Source organism: Capricornis sumatraensis, chromosome 1 (assembly GCF_032405125.1).
Source record: "Capricornis sumatraensis isolate serow.1 chromosome 1, serow.2, whole genome shotgun sequence".
Classification (NCBI taxonomy): Eukaryota; Metazoa; Chordata; class Mammalia; order Artiodactyla; family Bovidae; genus Capricornis; species Capricornis sumatraensis.
Genome location: NC_091069.1, coordinates 4,622,615 through 4,641,866, shown reverse-complemented (window position 1 = coordinate 4,641,866; position 19,252 = coordinate 4,622,615). Strand labels below are relative to the sequence as shown.

The following is a 19,252-nucleotide window of genomic DNA, read 5'->3' as shown; positions in this document are numbered from 1 at the left end:
CTGTGTGGATCACAATAAACTGTGGAAAATTCTTCAAGAGATGGGAATACCAGACCATCTGACCTGCCTCTTGAGAAACCTATATGCAGGTCAGGAAGCAACAGTTAGAACTGGACATGGAACAACAGACTGGTTCCAAATAGGAAAAGGAGTACATCAAGGCTGTATATTGTCACCCTGCTTATTTAACTTCTATGCAGAGTACATCATGAGAAACGCTGGGCTGGATGAAGCACAAGCTGGAATTAAGATTGACGGGAGAAATATCAATAACCTCAGATAAGCAGATGACACCACCCTTATGGCAGAAAGTGAAGAGGAACTAAAGAGCCTCTTGATGAAAGTGAAAGAGGAGAGTGAAAAAGTTGACTTAAAGTTCAACATTCAGAAAACTAAGATCATGGCATGGATGGTCCCATCACTTCATGGCAAACAGATGGGGAAACAGTGACAGACTTTATTTTGGGGGGGGCTCCAATATCACTGCAGATGGTGACTGCAGCCATGAAATTAAAAGATGCCTACTCCTTGGAAGAAAAGTTATGACCAACCTAGACAGCATACTAAAAAGCAGAGACATTCCCTTGCCAACAAAGGTCTGTCTAGTCAAGGCTATGGTTTTTCCAGTAGTCATGTATGGATGTAAGAGTTGGACTGTGAAGCTGAGTACCGAAGAATTGATGCTTTTGAACTGTGGTGTTGGAGAAGACTCTTGAGAGTCCCTTGGACTGCAAGGAGATCCAACCAATCCATCCTAAAGGAAATCAGTCCTGCATATTCACTGGAAGGTCTGATGCTGAAACTCCAATACTTTGGCCACCTGATGTGGAGAGCTGACTTATTTGAAAAGACCCTGATGCTGGGAAAGATTGAAGGCAGGAGAAGTGGACGACAGAGGATGAGCTGGTTGGATGGCATCACCGACTCAATGGACATGAGTTTGAGCAAGCTCCGGGAGTTGGGATGGACAGGGAGGCCTGGCGTACTGCGGTCCATGTGGTCACAAAGAGTCAGACGTGACTGAGCGACTGAACTGAACTGACATGACAAAGCTTTATGCAAACTACAGAATTCAGGATGCTGTTTACAACTAGGCGGAAGGGGAGGCGGGAGGATGTCTGGAAGCAGCATGGAGTGACCTTTCCAGGCATCAGCTGTCTCCTGCTTTCTGTGTTGGGGCAGTGGCACACAGGTGTTGATGATGTCTTTCATTTTCCATTAGCCTCATATACGCTCTGATGTGTACAATTAATTTCACAATAGTTTTGAGAGCCAGGTCTGTTCCAATCAGTGGTCTGACAATCACTGAGGACATACACCGTCGCTGGGTCACAACTTTAGCTGCTCTGCAGCCCACCTTACTTGGGATGCCAAACTGAAGTCACTTGGGAAGATAAAAACCATCCCATCTTGGCTGCGTTCTAACTTTGGGAAGACTGAAAATTAAACGAGATAATGTAGTAAATTGAAACCATCCTAATGCTTTTATATCAAATTATGTTTGTTATTTAGAATGTATTTGATGGCTCAAGGGTTTTTAACGTTTAAGAAAATTTGGCATTTTCATCAGATTAGTTACTTCAACTTGAAACCTACCAAATTGCTCAGTTTAGGATTAAATGGAAGAGTGTAAGACCGTTTCATTAAATGGGCTTTTTAAAAGAACTTCAGAGTTGATTAGATTTGCTAGACTGGTTTAAATACTGTTAGACGAGGTGGCATCTGAAGGTTTAAAATCAGGGAACAGTTCTGAGAGCTTTCAGAGATGCTCTTCCTGGGTGGTTATCCTCAAATTTGCCTGGAGTAAAATTTCTCAATTCTTTCTTTAAAAAATTTAATTAAAAAAAAACTAAACAGATTTAATTCGTAAAAGCAGCTTATAAAAATGCCTTTTTATGACAGTAGACTATGAGAGTTTTCCCTGGTGGCTCAGATGGTAAAGCATCTGCCTGCAATGCGGGAGACCCAGGTTCGATCCCTGGGTTGGGAAGATCTCCTGGAGAAGGAAAACAGCAACCCATTCCAGTACTCTCGCCTGGAGAGTCCCACGGACGGAGGAGCCTGGTAGGCTACAGTCCACGGGGTCGCAAAGAGTCGGACACCAGAGTCAACTATTTCAGTCACTCACAGATACCACGGCCGGATGTGGCAACCGAAGCGCTGCCAATACTTCGCTGTTTTCTGCCTCTAGGCCTCGACCTCAGAGACACCCGCCCCTCCGCCCAGAGGAGCCCGGATAAGACGTCCTGGAGGCCTGAGGAGTGACGTGTGTGCGGAGCCCCTGCTGTTATTTTTGAAATCGCTTTCCTCTTGCTGCTTCCCCCAGAGGGGGAGCTCTGTTGAGCAGATCTGTTACAGTGCAGGGATTGACAAAGTGATCTGTATAGGGGACCTAAGAAAGTTAGGTTAATTTGTTGCTTTAATCATCTAACGTGAAGGGGATGACAGAGGACGAGATGGCTGACATCACCACCAACTCAATGGGCATGAGTCTGGGCAAGCTCCGGGAGAAGGCGCAGGACAGGGAAGCCTGGCATGCTGCAGTCCATGGGGTCACAGAGTCGGACACGCCTGAGCGACTGAATGTTGTCATGAAACCCAAGGAACTATAAACGTTAGTAGAATCTTTGAGGACATTCTCCACCAAGGTGTGGGCAAAGGTAGGTGCCATCGGCGGGCTCCCTGCCCAGCTGTGTTGGGGTGATTCTGGGTCAGTATCTGAGATGGGGGCAGTGGGGGGCTCTGAATGTGGAGCTGCAGGAGCTCAGCATCAGGAGACCCCTTGGCCGCTGGACCACTAGGGAAGTCTGCACTGTGCTCTTCAGCCTCGTCTTCTCTTGGGATGTCAGCATTTGGGACTTGAAATTTTAGAACTTAACAGTGAAACAGAACTAACACCTTGACCATCATTTTCAGGTGGAGAAAGCAAAGCCCACGAGAAGCCCTCGGGAGCTGTCCACCGCCGAGGGCAGAGCGAAGGCAGACCCCCTGCCTCGTTCCCCGTGACCACCAACTCCCTGCTCAGGCCCCTCCACGGCCAGCTCGGTGGGCACTCCTGCTCAAACCTGACGCAGGCTCACTTGGCTCTCCCTCGACTCCACAGGCAGCCTTCTAACTCCTCCTCTCTACGGTATCAGGACCCCCCAATCCCTGACTGAGCTGTTCCCGGCTCTCCTTCCCCAGTCCCACTGCAGTGCGCTTGGGAATCTCAACAAAAGGATGCCTGTCCAGATGGCTTCTGGGGGTGGGCCGCGCCCCCTCCAGAGCCCCTGTAGGGGACAAGGTACTGAAGAAGGCAGACTGGACCCCGATGGGCCCCAGGGCTGCTCCTCTTTCCTCCTGACCCGAGGAGCCAGGCCTCAAGGCTGGCCGCTCACTGCAATCACCTTGCAGTGAGTTCAACTTTTTTTTTTTTTTTTTTTAAAGGCAGCAAGTACTTTCTCCCAGACCCAAGAAATTAGCAATTCTAGGGGACAGCCCAGGAGAGGGAATTTTTAAAGTTCTCTGGGTGACTCCCAGGTACACCTCCCAGGCTGAAAAGTACCAACAATTCGATCTGCAACATTGCTTGAGAACAAAGGCTACGGTGGCCATAAGCAGAGCTGGCCTAAGCTGGAGGGAGGGAGGGAACACAGAGACAGCTCCTGTGGGTCGGGGCACCGTCCACCTGCAGACACTGTTTACGCAGTTGGACTTGGAAAACACCTCCTGTCCAGTAGGACAGGTTGACAATAACTCAGGTCCTTGGGGATCCTTTGTGTACAGAAACTGCCTTCATGGTACTACACAACACTGTAAATTCTGCTTAAACTGAAGCTAAATTTTAGTTTCCTTTTTGAATTATTTATTCCTCAAACAATAAATGGTGAAACCCAGGAGGTGGTGGTGATTACGTGTGTACTGGCCAGGCGAGATTTTAAAAATCCCCGCGGCAGCTGCTGCAGGAACCAACTGCATGGATAAAACGGCCATCACGGAGCGCCCGCCTCCCATCAGGTCTCCTGACAACTTCACCTTGCCCCAGGACTCCCCCCGAGGTCGTCTCTTTACCCTCACGGGCGGTGGGTGCCTCCATCCCGGATGAGCGGGAGGCCCAGGGAGGCTGGTGGGGCCCACATCCTGGCGGAGCTCAGCATGTCCAGCTGCGCTCCCTGAAGCCACTGCTTTTGGACAATGTGCTCTCCTTTGTAACCACCAGCGCTTACCCCTGGCCTGGTCATCTGCCTCCAGCCCCGCCCCTGGGGCTCCCGCAGCTCCTTCTGTGGGTCCCTGTTCATCTGCTCTGCTCTCCCAAGCTCAGCCTGGAGGTGAGTGTGTGTTTCTGGACCAAATCTCAAGGGTAACTGACACCACAGTTGGCCACACACACCTCACTCACTACCTTATGGATAAGATTCCAAGAAGAGGTAAGAAGCCAGGAGCACTGTGGGTGCAGACCAGATGAAAACATCAATCCAATGGCAGACAAAATGGGTTATCTGGAAGTTCCTTGAATCTTCATTCAATAACTCCTAACCCGCACCAGCTTTCTTGTTTCTGCTTTTAATTCTGCCATTTTCTCTTAATATTCAGGTCTTAACAGAGACAACACGGCTATTGTTTGCCAAATCCTGGTTAGGAATTCAGGGCATAGATAGAAAACTACAGCAAAGAAAACTATAAATCTGCACAACTGACTTTAGAAAATAGTTTAGTACAATTTTCTTATAAAATTCACTTACAGGAGGTTATTCACATGTACTTATCAAGTCTGCTCCCGATAATGCATGAAAACAGAACTAAATAAACTGCCCACAGTAATTTCAAGGCAAATCATATACAAAGAAACAAAACAAGATTTTAAGTAGAATATTTCCATGTTGAAAGAATTAAGACTGAAAGAAGACAGGGCACTGTCTTATAACACCATGGCAAGGACAAAACTAACAAGTTGTTATTTTTCACCTGCAGACTAACCACCCATCAACAACCCTGCTGTGACAGTGACATCAGAAAGGCCACAAAGTACAGGCAAAGTGCTTCGTGCAGCTACACAAGCATACCAACTGGAGCTACAGTGCGCCTCCAGCGCCATGTCTGATATGGCCATTTCTGCTGGGAGAGGCTGTCAGGACACACATGCTCAGTAGATTTTCTGATGTGCTACTTCTTGCATTCCCAGACTAGGTGAATGGCGAACCAAAAGGTGGACACGACGTGTGAGAACTGGCAACAAACCCTTCCTTATATTCACGCTGTGTGAGCAGCGTGGGGAAAGCTCCTGGCCCAGCTGTGTCCGTCACACCTCTTCTATAAGCTAACACCTTCTAGACTCTCTAAATCGTGATCACTACAACTGTCTGCTAAATCAAGCATTCTACCAAGACAAGAGGAAAATAAACACAGTAATAATGAGCTTTCTTGCCAAACGCCAGGCAGGAAGCTTACAAGGCCCTGGCCCCAAGTAGGGCTCGGCCCGCCTCCATGGCAGGGGAGCAGGGGCTGACTCTGGGGACAGAGCACATGCTCCCCAGGTGACAGGGAGTATCCATGCCCAAGCAAAGGCCTAGATACCAGTGAGAGGGGCAAGCAGAGGCCTAGACACCAGTGAGAGAGACAAGAGGAACAGAGAAGTAGAGGGTTTTAACCGTTGGCAACCAAACGCACTTTTAAAGCTCTTAATAACCTGCTTCAGGACAATTTCTGACGAACACAAAGCCCTTTCTGCTTAAAAAGCAGAAGAGCAAAGACACTTCAGAGGGTGCACGTTCACACTCAGGGATGTGCTCGCTACCCCTGCGTAGCTGGGGTCCTGCACGGTGTACACGACCAACCACAGGTTCAAATGCGGGTCGGCTATTAACACATGCTCGTGTCTGTGAGACTTCAGCACCACTGTGTGTGTGCAGGGAAAGCCAGACTTTGAAATCGGGCAGCCCTGCCCACGTCCAAGTCACCAGACCTCCACCCACCACAGCCACTTCCTTTCGCAGAAGCACAAGCCCTCTAACCAGATGCCCCACAACAGCACTGTATCTGCATCAATTACAATGGTCTCCAGAGACGAGAGGAAACCGGTCAACTCTCTCCTTGGTTCTGAACTCCCAAGTACCTGCACTGCTCTTCCAGCCTGCTCTTTTTAAAGGATGTCTCTTCCCTGTCTAAAATATTGTCTCAAGTCCCCAAGAACCCCTTGGGAAGACAGTGAACACCCAGTTTTCTGGCTCAACCCAAGAAATGCACGCTTTCACACAAGCCACCTCGGCACTGATCTTGCACTTGGCAACCGCTGGATTTCTAACCCACGAGTTGCAGAAAACTCAAAATATGCTGGGGGCATCTGAATGACATGTCAAGAACTACACTTCCATTTCATATTCTCCTAATTCAAGAAGAATGAGAATTTTAGCTAGATAACTATGTGCTCACTACTAGAAGATGCACTCATCACAGAAATGCACTATCCTGTGTCAGGGTGCCTGGTCAAAAAGGTCATCAGTGCAACTTAAACTAACGTAACCTTCTGCTTCCCAATTCCCCCAGCAGACTCTAGCTGCTTTTAAAAAACAGAACTAGAGACCTCTGACCCACCAGCACTAAACTCAGCTCCTTGCCACACTACCTGGGCTGTTAAACATCTGTTTTGCCGTAACAATGGTTTAAAGGACCTGCCCTCCTCATGTTTTTTTTTTTTTTAATATAAGGTTTGTTCTGTTGAAAATGATTAACATTTTAAGCAGGGGAAAGAAAAGCCGTCTACCAGATTAAATTTTAAAAGGATTTTGTTATTTGCTATACAAATATACATTCCAACTTCTACAACCTCTCCAGGCTGACCTCCTTTTCTACAAGAACAAGAGATCAACACTGCAAGCCTCCTACTTCAAAGACATAATTACTGATACACAAATGTCCTCTGAAAGCTTTTACAACTGACAGAAAAGACCGAGGCCCATGTGTTATAATACATTTTGTTTTCCAACAACAAACTCCTATAAGGAAAAAAGCAGTCTTATCTGGACAAGCCTATTAGTTGGTCATCAGAGGTCTGCAGCAATGATTGTGGCTAACAGCCTCTGCTGTTTGGCTATACTATAAAACCCGTCTCTTCTTTGAGTGGCTGTCCTCCTCCAGGCCCCTCTCATCCCAGTCTGAGTTCCTCTTTGTGTGGGAGCTCGCCCACCACTCCTGATCCCCTTCACTCAAGGCCCTGGTCTCTCTCCTGTGGCCAAGCACCCCCTCTTCCTGGTCACACCTCTTTTTGCTTGTGGAAGTGTCAGTACCAGCGGCTGGAGAGTCACACTGCGTGTGAGGCATGTGGCTGTTCAGGGTGACTCCCTGCTGCCTGACGGTGCATGGCTCCTGGGGACTCCCAGGGCAGCCTGGCGCGCCTGATGGAGGCGCTGCTCCGGAATGCTGGGGGCTCAAGGGCTGCGGCTCCCTGAGGCTTATTCCTTGGGCATCAAAGGCTAAGCCCATCCTCCGCAGCAGTCGTGGGTCCCGAAGCCAGTCCTGAGTGGGTGGCCTTTCAGGATCCTTTGCAGCCTCAGTGACTGTGGCTTCTTTGGAATCAGAGGGTGAGTGGTACAGGGAAGAAGCAAAAGATGTCTTGCTGAGTTCACCATCTTGCTTGCTGCTGGGTAGGCCACCCTGGGGTCTGGATGCCTCTGGAGTGACAGCAGGAGGGTGAGTAAGGCTCCTCTGAAGCAATGGTTTGAGCTTCAGGATCTTCATTGCATCATGTCTGTAGTTCTTGTCGCAAGTCTTAATAATGGCGCCACGTTTCTGTGCATCTTGAATCAGGTGATACCAATGCCTATTTTCCTTGAAACAGAGAAGGAAGAAAATTACATCCCCAAAAAACACTCACATGCTTGGGAACAAATAGTTTAAGTACACCCTCATGAACGGATTCTCAAGAATCCATTACTTGACAAAGCAGAAAGAAAAAATAAGATGGACTACAGAACAATAAAACACGCTGCTACAAAACAACACTGAGCACCGCCGCTGAGAAAGAACTGCCGCCATTCTGCTGCTGCCGCTCAAGCCCTGTGGCTGAATCAGCCGTCATGCAACTCTGTCCGCTGTCGGTAGCCTCGTGCAGCTGTTCGAGTTTCAGTTAATTAGAAGTTCATTTCCTCAGTCACACCGGCCACATTTCAAGCTCTCTGCTACCACATGTGACTGGGGTTAGTGTCCTGGATGACGCAGCCATAGGAGGGCTCCGTCATCCCACTGAATTTCCTCTGACACTGCCTGCCTCCGGAAGACGGCAGGAAGGCTCAGTTTCAGAAAGCTCTAACTTTTGAGTGCATGCTGATTGTTCTACGAACAGGTCCATAGCTGTCACCAAATTCCCAAACTCCAACAGGCGAAACCATCTTAATCCACTGAGATACTATTCTAAAGATATCATGAAACTTTCTATCTCTTCTAGAAGAGCTTTAAGTTATGAAAGGCACATCTAAAGAAGGTGGAAAGAAAACTCAACTCATGTAGCTCTCCTCTCTTCCTTTTAGAGGAAGAGAGGTGTTAAACTGCTTATTTACAATCATCAAAACTTGGGCTTCCTTAGAAGAGAGTATAGTGGGGAGAAAAACGATGAAGACTTTTTGACAAAGGAAAGAGAAGAAAAAGGATGGCTACCTAAGAGCTATACACGACTCAGTGACTGAGCAACAACCCTCCTGTGGGTTCCTGCACTCTAGGCGGCTGGGGGTGTAGAGTCAGTCAAAGTTCAGTCGTGTCTGACTCTTTGTGACCCCATGGACTATACATACACAGTCCATGGAATTCTCCAGGCCAGAATACTGGAGTGGGTAGCTGTTTCCTTCTCCAGGGGATCTTCCCGACCCAGGGATCGAACCCAGGTCTCCCGCATTCCAGGCAGAATCTTTACCAGCTGAGCCACGAGGGAAGCCATAGCGTTTATTTGCTGTGTGGCCATGCTCAAGTCACTTGACCTCTCTGAGTCTGCTCCCACAAATGGAACACATGAATGGCTATTTTATTTAAATGACTCTGAAATGCACTCTGTTTTCACATTTTATCATTTCTGACTGTATGGTGTCTTTTGTAGCACTCTCCATGTATGCAATCCTGGAGAAATTCACAGCTGGGTGACTACAAGCTCTTGCCTTTTAGTCAAACCATTTTTAAAAAGAACAAGTCCTGGCTCTTGCCTGAAATCTTTCCACAAACATCTTATATGACAAAGTGCCAGCACTACAACCTGGAAAGCAGGTGGCCTTGCTGTGATTTTTGCTGAGTCTCATGCACCTAAACATGGTGTTTAATCCAAGTCCTAGATCACAGAAACAGTTCTGAGAAAGGGTTATATTAGTCCTCATTCCACTCCCATAAGGGAAACTGGGCTGAAAGACCAAAAAAGGTGTCAGGGGAGAAGCCCAAGAAGAAACCCGTCAACTGGACTGGAAAGTCCAAAGGTCACACTGGGAGCTTTTCTCCTCGGCTCTCTCTGTCTCTAGCTTCCCAGAGTGGGACAGCGGCGCTCTGCAAATTTGCATGTGGGTGACACCGGGGGCTCAGAGATGCCCTTGGTGGGGGACGGATGTGGGGCCGTTCTCTATTCCAAACTTTAGCTTTCAAACTTCAGTTTCCCACGTCCCTTCCTGGGGTTTTCCCACCCTTCCACTCCACCCTTCCCAGTCACCATCACAATTCTCACCCGTCCCCAGGCTGACTACAGACCAAGCTGCCGGGGCAGGTACAATCATCTGCGGTAAACACAGGGGTGCCCAGGAAGGCTTCGGTAATCCAGGCACCTAAGACACACAGCTCTATAAACATTTACTTTTCGGGTTTGAATATTATCAGAATTCAACTGTATAAAAATAATCATTGTTAGTATGTTCTTCAACTGATAAGGTATCAGTTGTTAAACACTTTGATCCTTATGGTCACAGGAAAAAAAATTTTTTTTTAATCTTAATTTACATGTATATGTATGGCTGGGTCCCTTTGCTGTTCACCTGACACTATCACCACACTGCTTGTTAAATTGGCTATACTCCAGTACAAAAGAAAAAGTTAAAAAACCACCTTTATTTTGAGGTAACTATAGATTCATTATAGATTTGCTAAAGCCTTTAACTGTGGGAAATAAAAGATGGGAATAGCAGACCACCTTACCTGTCTCCTGAGAAACCTATGTGCAGGGCAAGAAGCAACAGTTAGAACCAGACATGGAACAAGAGACTGGCTCAAAATTCTGAAAGGAGTGCCTTAAGGCTGTATATTGTTACCCTGCTTATATAACTTATATGGAGAGTATATCACACGAAATGTCGGGCTGGATGACTCACAAGCTGGAATTAAGACTGGCAAGAGAAATATCAACAGCCTCAGATATGCAGATAGATGCACTCTAATGGCAGAAAGAGCCTCTTGAGGAGGGTGAAAGAGGAGACTAAAAGAGGAGAGTGAAAAGTGAAAGTAGCTCAGGCGTGTTCAACTCTGTGACCCCATGGACTGTATATAGTCCATGGAATTCTCCAGGCCAGAATATTACTGGAGTGGGTGGCCTTTCCCTTCTCCAGGGGATCTTCCCAACCCAGGGATCAAACCCAGGTCTCCCGAATTGCAGGCGGATTCTTTACCAGCTGAGCTACAAGGGAAGCCCAAGAATACTGGAGTGGGTAGCCTATCCCTTCTCCAGGGGATCTTTCTGACCCAGGAATCGAACTGGGGTCTCCTGAATTGAAGGCGGATTCTTTACCAGCTGAGCGATGAGAGAAGCCCGGAGAGTTAAAAGGCTGGCTTAAAACTTAACATTCAAAAAACCAAGATCATGGCATCCAATCCTACCACTTCATGGCAAACAGACGGGGAAAAAGTAGAAACAGTGACAGATGTTATTTCCAAAATCACTGCAGACAGTGACTACAGCCATAAAATTAAAAGATGCTTGTGCCTTGGAAAGAAAGCTATGACAAACCTGAACAGCACATTAAAAAGCAGAGACAACACTTTGCCAACAGAGGTCTGTACACTCAAAGCTCTGGTTTTTCCAGTAGTCATGTACAGATGTGAGAGTTGGACCATAAACAACTGATGCACCGAAGAAGTGATGCTTTTGAACTGTGGTGTGGAGAAGACGCTTGAGAGTCCCTTGGACTGCAAGGAGATCAACCAGTCAATCTTGAAGGAAATCAACCCTGAATATTCACTGGAAGGACTGATGCTGAGGCTGAAGCTCCAATATTTTGACCACTTGATGTGAAGAGCCAACTCATTAGAAAAGACCCTGATGCTGGGAAAGACTGAGGGCAAGAAGAGAAGGGGGCAGCAGAGGATGAAATGGGTTAGATGGCATCACTGACTCAATGGACATTCTGAGCAAAGTCCCAGAGACAACGAAGGACAGGGAAGCCTTGGGTGCTGCAGTTCATTGGGTTACAAAGAGTCAGACACGACTTAGTGACTGAACACCAACAGGCTTACAGGAAGTTACCAAAGAAGTACAATTCTCACAGTTTTCCCAAGTAGTCATGAAAAACAACTCTTTAAACATTCAATTTATATTGTATACTTTTTTGTGGCAGAAAAGCCTAATAGTCATATTAACAGCCTTTCAATTATGAAAACATGTTCATTATCCCCACTGAATTGTATCCTAAACAGTACAGATGACAATTCAATTTTAAAGAGCAGAAAGAGTAACACTGCTCTCTACCCCATTGGATATACTTAAAAGAGTGACATAATAGATTTATTTTTATTATCCTTACTTTAAAATGTCAGTATTTACAACATATTATAAACAAAATCTTTGTATCAATCCTTCTGATAAAAGATTCTCAGTATCAACTTAAAATGGAGGATATGCAGCTTTTAAAAATTATTTCAAGGAGGGACCAAACAACGAAAGCTGCAGACCACAGACCTGGGAAAGAGCTGAAGGAGGAAGACTGTATTTGAGCGCCCTCTGGTGGAGCTAGCCGAGATAGGGGGAAATACTAAGTCAGCTTCCCTTGGGGCTCAGCTGGTGAAGAATCCACCTGCAACGCGGGAGACCTGGGTTCCAAGCCCTGGGATGGGAAGAGCCCCTGGAAAAGGGAACAGCTGTCCACTCCAGTATTCTTGCCTAGAGAATTCCATGGACTGGAATCGCAAAGAGTCAGATATGACTAAGCAACTTTCACTTCACTTCACTAGGTTGTCAAGGAAGTTATGACCCACCTAGACAGCATATTGAAAAGCAGAGACATTACTTTACCAACAAAGGTCCATCTAGTCAAGGCTATGGTTTTTCCATGGGTCCTGTATGGATGTGAAAGTTGGACTATAAAGAAAGCTAAGTGCCGAAGAACTGATGCTTTTGAACTGTGCTGCTGGAGAAGACTCTTGAGAGTCCCTTGGACTGCAAGGAGATCCAACCAGTCCATCCTAAAGGAGATCAGTCCGAGTGTTCACTGGAAGGACTGATGCTTAAACTGAAACTCCAATATTTTGGCCACCTGATACGGAGAGCTGACTCATTTGAAAAGACCCTGATGCTGGGAAAGTACCTTCAAGATTGAAGGCAGAAGAAGGGGACGACAGAGGATGAGACGGTTGGATGGCATCACCAACTCAATGGACATGAGTTTGAGTATGCTCTAGGAGTTGGTGATGAACAGGGAGGCCTGGCATGCTGCGATTCATGGCGTTGCAAAGGGTCAGACATGACTGAGCAACTGAACTGAACTAAGTTAGCACTTCTCCTAAGATAAACCAAAGACTGTTAAAATTAGAGAAACTGAGTTATTACCCCTAAATGAGACAAAGCAGCAAATACACACTTATCCAGCTATAGTTCACCCAACGGAGCTATACTGTCTAGGGCCACAAGTGGAACCTGACCCTTCTGGAGAAGCATCTGCTCTGACAGAGGACTCTGATGGCACCCATCTCTCAAGGGAAGCAGTAAGTGCTGTGGCTTAAAGTGTCAGGGCAGAAATGAAGATCCATAAAGACGCCTGCAAACTCCCATTCTCTCTTGGCATTAGGCTGAGCTGAGACCACATTAACTCAGAGTTTACTAAGGGCTGTCCAATCCCACGATGTAGAAAAAATTTCTTACAGGTCATCTTGAGAGCACACTGCGACTACTTGGGTCCTGGGCTAGGATAAGAACAGTCTGGGTGTCTAAAAGCTCCCATGAAGAGGCTGCTGGGGGACTAACAAGGTGGGGGTGAGGGGCTAAGAGGAACACTGTTGTTTGTGACCTCTAAATCATTTCCATTTTAATGAAAGATAAACACAAAACCTCCACCCAGTATGAGTAATAAGGGGCAACCTTTGAGATCCCTGCTCCTCTAGAATGTACCTACCACTAGGGTTCTCAAGTGTCCCAGGATGAAGAGGCTGTACTTGGCTCGTGTGATGGTGACATTCAATCTCTGCAAACTTGCCAGAAATCTAAGCAATAGAAGAAAAAAAAAGTTACTTCTTTGTACATAATGACTCAGCAGTGTATCAGTGTACGTGAGACACAGGCGATATTTCAGACAGCTTTTCTTGGCTCCTTCTGCCTTAAAATCACAATGCTTTTGCACCCCTTCTCCCAACACAGGGGACCTGGCATAGGGCAATTCTCATCAAAAACAATCAACAAACGATGTCTGGAGCTTTCCTTCAAAGTAAGGCACCTATTTCCTATCGTGACTTAGATATTAGAAATTTTAATGCTGTGATTTTTAAGTCTTAAAACATCCTAAAAATATGACAGTAGATCAATTATGACACATACTGTGGAGAGGAACATGCCCCTGCAAAATATACTGGATTCAATCATCTACTTCACTCTTCTCAAGTGAAAATACAGATTCACTCTGTGACATGGACACAAGGAACCAAGAAAGGCAGACCCAACAGTGGATCAACTACACAGCTTAAAAACAACTTCATGACATTATGCAATTTTCTATGTAATTTGGCAAATGATGGTACTCTCAACAGTGATTAAAAATAGAGCTACTTCTGGACTATAAACAAAGCAAAAAATCAAGGATGACAGTTACCCACCCAATTGAGCCTTGTGTGGCATTTGCTCTGACGCATGTAACAATAACACAGTCTTTCTGACGACCCTGGAAGGCATCCACGGTATCTACTTCTGCTGCCCTATTAATGAAAGAGAAACATATTTACTGAAAAAGTTATTAAAGCATGTCTATTCCCAGTAGAGAAGCCCTGTGCCCATTAGTCATCAGTCTCTAATTTCCTCCCCGCCAGGCCCTGGCAACCACTCATCTATGTTCTGTCTTTATGGACTTTTCTACACGGGACATAGCTAGCGTATCAATGAAGTTATAGAACATGTGACCTTCTGTGTCAGGTTTCTTTCACTTAGCACGATGTTTTCCAAGGTTCACGTGTCACAAAATATCCCACTGCTTCACTCCTTCTACGACTGCGTAGTTGCTTGTACAAATACACAATTTACCCACACACAATTTTTGGAAGTTTGTGAGTTGTTTCTGCTTTCTGACTATCATGAATAATGTTGCTATGAACATTCATGTACAAGCTTCCCAGTGAACATTTTTCCAATGCAGGTATGTATCTACGAATGAAATTGCTGGTCATGTGGTAATTCTATGTTTTATGAGGAACTGCCAAACTGTTTTCCACAATGATTTACCATTCTATCTTCTCACCAGCAACGTACTGTTTCAATTTCTCCACATCCTCGCCAAAATATGTTAATGCCTGTTTTTTAATGACAGTCATCGTGGTGGGTATGAAATGTTAATCTAATTGTCGTTCTGATTTGCATTTCCCTAATGATAAATAATGCGGAACACCTTTTAGTGTGCCTGTTGGATTTTTATCTTTTGAAAAATGCTATTCACATTTTTCAACAAGACTGTCATTTTATTATCAAGTTGTATGAGTTCTTTATATTCTGGATATAACTCATCAGATAAATAATTTGCAAGTACTTTCTCCCATTCTGTGGGTTGTCTTTTCACTCTTTGATAGTGTCATCTGAAGCAAAGGGTTTTCATTTTTATGAAGACCAATTTAATTTTCCTCTGGTTACTTGTGCTTGGATATCACACCTAAGACTGTTGCCTAATCTGAGATCATATGAATTTACACTTTTGTTTCCTTATACATTTTATAATTTTGTCTCTGAAGACTCAGGGCTCTAATTTGAGTTAATTATTATATACAGTGTGACAGGGGTCAAAATTCACTCTTTTGCAGGAGGATACCTATACTTATTCCAGCACCATTTGTTGAAAAAACTATTCTTTCCCCACTGAATGGTCTTGACACCCTTCCTGAAAATCAACTGGCCACAAACATATGGATTTATTTCTGGAATCTCACTTCTATTAGTCTATATGTCTACCCTGATGACAGTACCACAATGTTGATAGTTTTGTAGTAAATTCTGATAAAGTGTGAGCCCCCCAACACTGTTCTGTCAAGTTGTTTGGAGAGTATCTTTCACTTCCACATGAACTTTACAATAAGCTTTTCCAAAACCGTAGTTTTAATTTTGATGGAGATAACTCATCTGTAGATCAGCGTGGGGAAAGGTGCCATCTTAGTGCAATCCATGAATATGGACTGTCTCCACTTATTTTGGAGTTCTTCTATTTCTTTCAACATTTTGTAATTCTCAGTGTAGGAGCTTATATTTCTTTGGTTATATTTATTCCTAAGTATTTTGTTCTTTATGATGCTACCGTAAATGGAATTAAAAAAGATTTTTTTTCAGATTTCTTGTGGCTGGTGAATACAACTGATTTCGGCATACTGATCTTGTATACTACCAACTCTGATGAACTTGTTTACAAGGACTAGCAGTTTGCACAAATATTTCATTTCCTTTTCTTAACTGCTCTGCACAGAATTTCTAATACAATGCTGCACAAAAGCAGTGAGAGCAGACATCCTATCCTTCCTGATCATATAGGGAAAGTTTTCATCTTACCATGAAGTATAGTTTTTGAGCTATGGGTTTTTCATAGATGCCTTTTATTAGCCTAAGGAAGTTCCCTTCTATTCCTAAATTTGTTGAGTATTTTTATCATGAAAGGTTGTTGTTGCACTCAAATGACTTCACTCAAATAAATGAAATCTATTCAGATGATCACAACCACGTGGGATTTCCCTTTAACTATGGTACAGAACGGTGATTATCATATATTGAACCAACCTTGCATTCCTGAGATAAATTCCACTTGATCCTGGTCTATAATCCTTTTAATATGCTACTGAGTTCAGCTGCCATTATTTTGTTGAGAATTTTTGCATCCACATTCATAAAGGATATATTGGTCTGTAGTTCTCTTTTCTGGTGATGTCTCCATGGCTCTGGTATCAAGGTAATAGTGGGCCCATAAAATGAGTAGTCTTCCCTTCTATTTTTTGGAAGCATTTGCAAAAAGACTGGTGTTAATTCTTAACATTTGATAGAATTCACTAGTGAAGCCTGGTCCTGAGTTTGTTTTCTGTTGTTAAGTGTTTGATTACTAACTCAATCTGTTTGTGTTTAATAGATCTATCCAATGTTTCTGGTTTCTTCCTAGCGTCAATTTTGGAAGTTTGTGTGTTTCGAGGTGTAGAAACTGTAGAGTTACTGGATTTCCAATATTTAATTTTTAATTTTACTGTTGAGGGAAAACGAGACGAAGACATGATCTTCACCCTTCTACATGAAGGCACTAAAAGGTTTAATTAATTTTTTCTAAGTGAAAATGTGACTATGGGCATCTCGGTACAATTAGAATTTAGATTAACAAGTCATCCAACTAAATGGAAAGGCCTGGAGAGTTTCTCAGTCAATTCCACTGTCAAGTATAATGGTGAAGACCTTCGAAAAGGCAGCAGGCACTCCGTCTACAGGTGCTACAAGCGTAACCACACTCCCTTCTCAGCACAAGTCTGTGGAGCCAGTGTCCTGGTCTCCTTGTTCTATGTTACCAGGGTCTATGCATGCCCCAGGGGTTAAGTTTCATTTTCTTCTTTCCTTCCATCCCCTCTTTCTTCTTTTTAATTCAACAGAGAAACTGGAAAGAGCTATAAAAATAGAGATGCCTCACCCTTTTCTATCAAACTCTTTGTCCAAATCCTTCTGAATCATCGTCTTCTGAGCCTTGTAATGGGTTATTATGCCAATGTTTCGGAAATTAATGTCCCTTCTTTTGTCTTTAATAAGTTTAATTAGTTCCATTACCAGTTTTATCTCTTGAACATTTACATATGAGCTAAATAAGATGGAAAAAAAAATACAAGACATCAAAACTAATAGCAGTCCAATTGTTAAGTTCCACTTTGTTCTCTATTACAGTAAAAGGTAGATTGGTAGGCTTTATCTCTATTCAGTCAGCAGTGATTCAAAGAGGCTGTGATAATGCCCATTACACTGTATACCAGAATAAACAGCATCACAACTGCCCAGCGAGACATGAGCTGTATGCCAGAAAAGAGCTTGGAGTCATTCAGACACCAGCTTCTTCATCTGTTAGAACAGGGACAGCCACACTGAGAACAAAGGCATTTATAACAATGAAGACATGACTAATGAAGAGCTCCTATTACAGATTTATTATCTTCCCAACACTGAGAAAAGTGCTTCAGATGCATCACTTTTCTCATTCCCCACCACAGGCCATGTGGATCATGCACTAGCATTCACAGACCACCCGATTCACACAACCCAACACGCTCAAAGTTCTGTCCACCCTCTGCCTCACACCTTAATTCAACTGTGCCTGTATTTCTCCTTCACAATATTTAACCCAACTGGAATAATCAATCACCACAGTAATGGCCTGGTTAATGTCTGCCTCGCGTTAGACCACAATAGCCTTGTACTAGGGCCACATCTATTTTACTCACAACTGTGAGTTCAGCATGGATCTACTTAAGTGCTTATCACATGTTAGGTAATATAATCCCCACTAACACAATTAAGAAAGAAAAACTGAAAGACCGAAATACATAAAGATAGCAGTAATTTTATTATGGATTTATCAGTCCAGCTAAAAGAAAATGATTGGGTCCTGGCACTAGGCAGAGAGATTTGTATGAAAAGTATTTTGAACTTAAATATAAACAAAAACAATATAAAAATTCTGACACCATCAGTAAGGACTGAAGTATAAGAGAACATACTCATTATCCCGTCTTTCTAAGCCATCTCCAACATCAAACACGAGGTAGGGTTGAAATGGCCAGTCAGATGAGCACCGATTGGTCTCTGTCCCTCTATAAAAGAGCAGCACCATTTAGAACACAAGTCAAGTTAGAAACATTTTTTTAAATTATTACTACCATTTTTCTGTGTGTATGTGGCAGGGAGAGAGCTATGCAAAGTAAGGAGACAAGAAGGACTCTTCTTTAAAAAAATAAAATTTCAATACACTAAAAGAAAGTGAATTTTATCTCTATTCTAGTGCTAGGGAGAATAATCTATGTATTTAAGATATAACAATTATGATTGGAAAATTACTCATAATACAGTACACGAAAAAAGCAAGGTATAAAACACTAGGTAAAGCATGGTATGATTCTTTTTTCCCAAAAAGAGAAAAAGGAAACAAACAAAAAAAACATGTGCATAGTACAAGGACTGGAAGTAGATATACTAAAATGTTACTAGTGATTATTTCTGGGTAGTATAAATAGGGGGGTTGGTTTTATCCCCCTTTTCATTTATCTGCATTTGCTACAATCAACATGTCTTTTATAATTTAAATTATTAAACCTTCATGTTTTTAATAACAAGACTTAAGAGCACTGTGAAAGAGCTATTCTTCCTAAGCAGCCAAACCTACAAATAAAACAAGCTGACATGCAATGAAAAGAACCCACCTATTTGTTTTCAAGGTTCCGTCATAAACATAACTAGAAGGAAAGAGGCATATGTCCGGGTGCATCCGGTACTGGATGGTGAGCTGTAAGACAGGCAGCCTGCCAATCATGTTGTGCTCCACACTCTCCTCCAGGAGCTTGTGGAAGCGGGCCATCATTGACTGGTCATAGCCATAGTCCTGTGCCTTCTGAAAGGGGGAAGACAAAGCAATAATCTCTAACGATTCACCTGTACTTTTCCCACTATCATAAAAACAATTACAGAGCTCTACAATGTACACAGCAAATGTACATCTAAAATACACACAGCATTACCAACAACCAAACATTCAGAGAAAGAAGATGTTTCTGACTTCCACCTTTGAAAAGCCATGGAGTCTGACTACAAAAGCTGAGGCATATTCTCCTTATTTAGAAATCCCGCAAACTGTTG

At 43.9% G+C, this 19,252-nt stretch overlaps 1 protein-coding gene and 1 non-coding gene across 2 annotated transcripts in view; one reads left to right on the top strand and one right to left on the bottom strand.

Moving 5' to 3' along the window:
- The first annotated feature begins 1,918 nt into the window (after positions 1–1,918).
- Positions 1,919–1,990, top strand: TRNAC-GCA (transfer RNA cysteine (anticodon GCA)). Its single transcript has one exon. It is a non-coding gene; the product is annotated as a tRNA-Cys (tRNA).
- A 2,827-nt stretch (positions 1,991–4,817) lies between these two features.
- The window catches only part of SETX (senataxin), a 75,814-nt gene continuing 61,379 nt past the window's right edge, over positions 4,818–19,252 (bottom strand). The window contains exons 19-24 of the mRNA XM_068964932.1: positions 18,820–19,007; positions 18,121–18,213; positions 17,046–17,210; positions 14,011–14,109; positions 13,317–13,404; positions 4,818–7,803 (exon numbers count right to left, since the gene is read on the bottom strand). Coding sequence (XP_068821033.1) covers positions 7,072–7,803; positions 13,317–13,404; positions 14,011–14,109; positions 17,046–17,210; positions 18,121–18,213; positions 18,820–19,007 — 1,365 coding nt within the window. The 3' untranslated portion in view covers positions 4,818–7,071. The remainder of the gene's footprint in view (positions 7,804–13,316; positions 13,405–14,010; positions 14,110–17,045; positions 17,211–18,120; positions 18,214–18,819; positions 19,008–19,252) is intronic.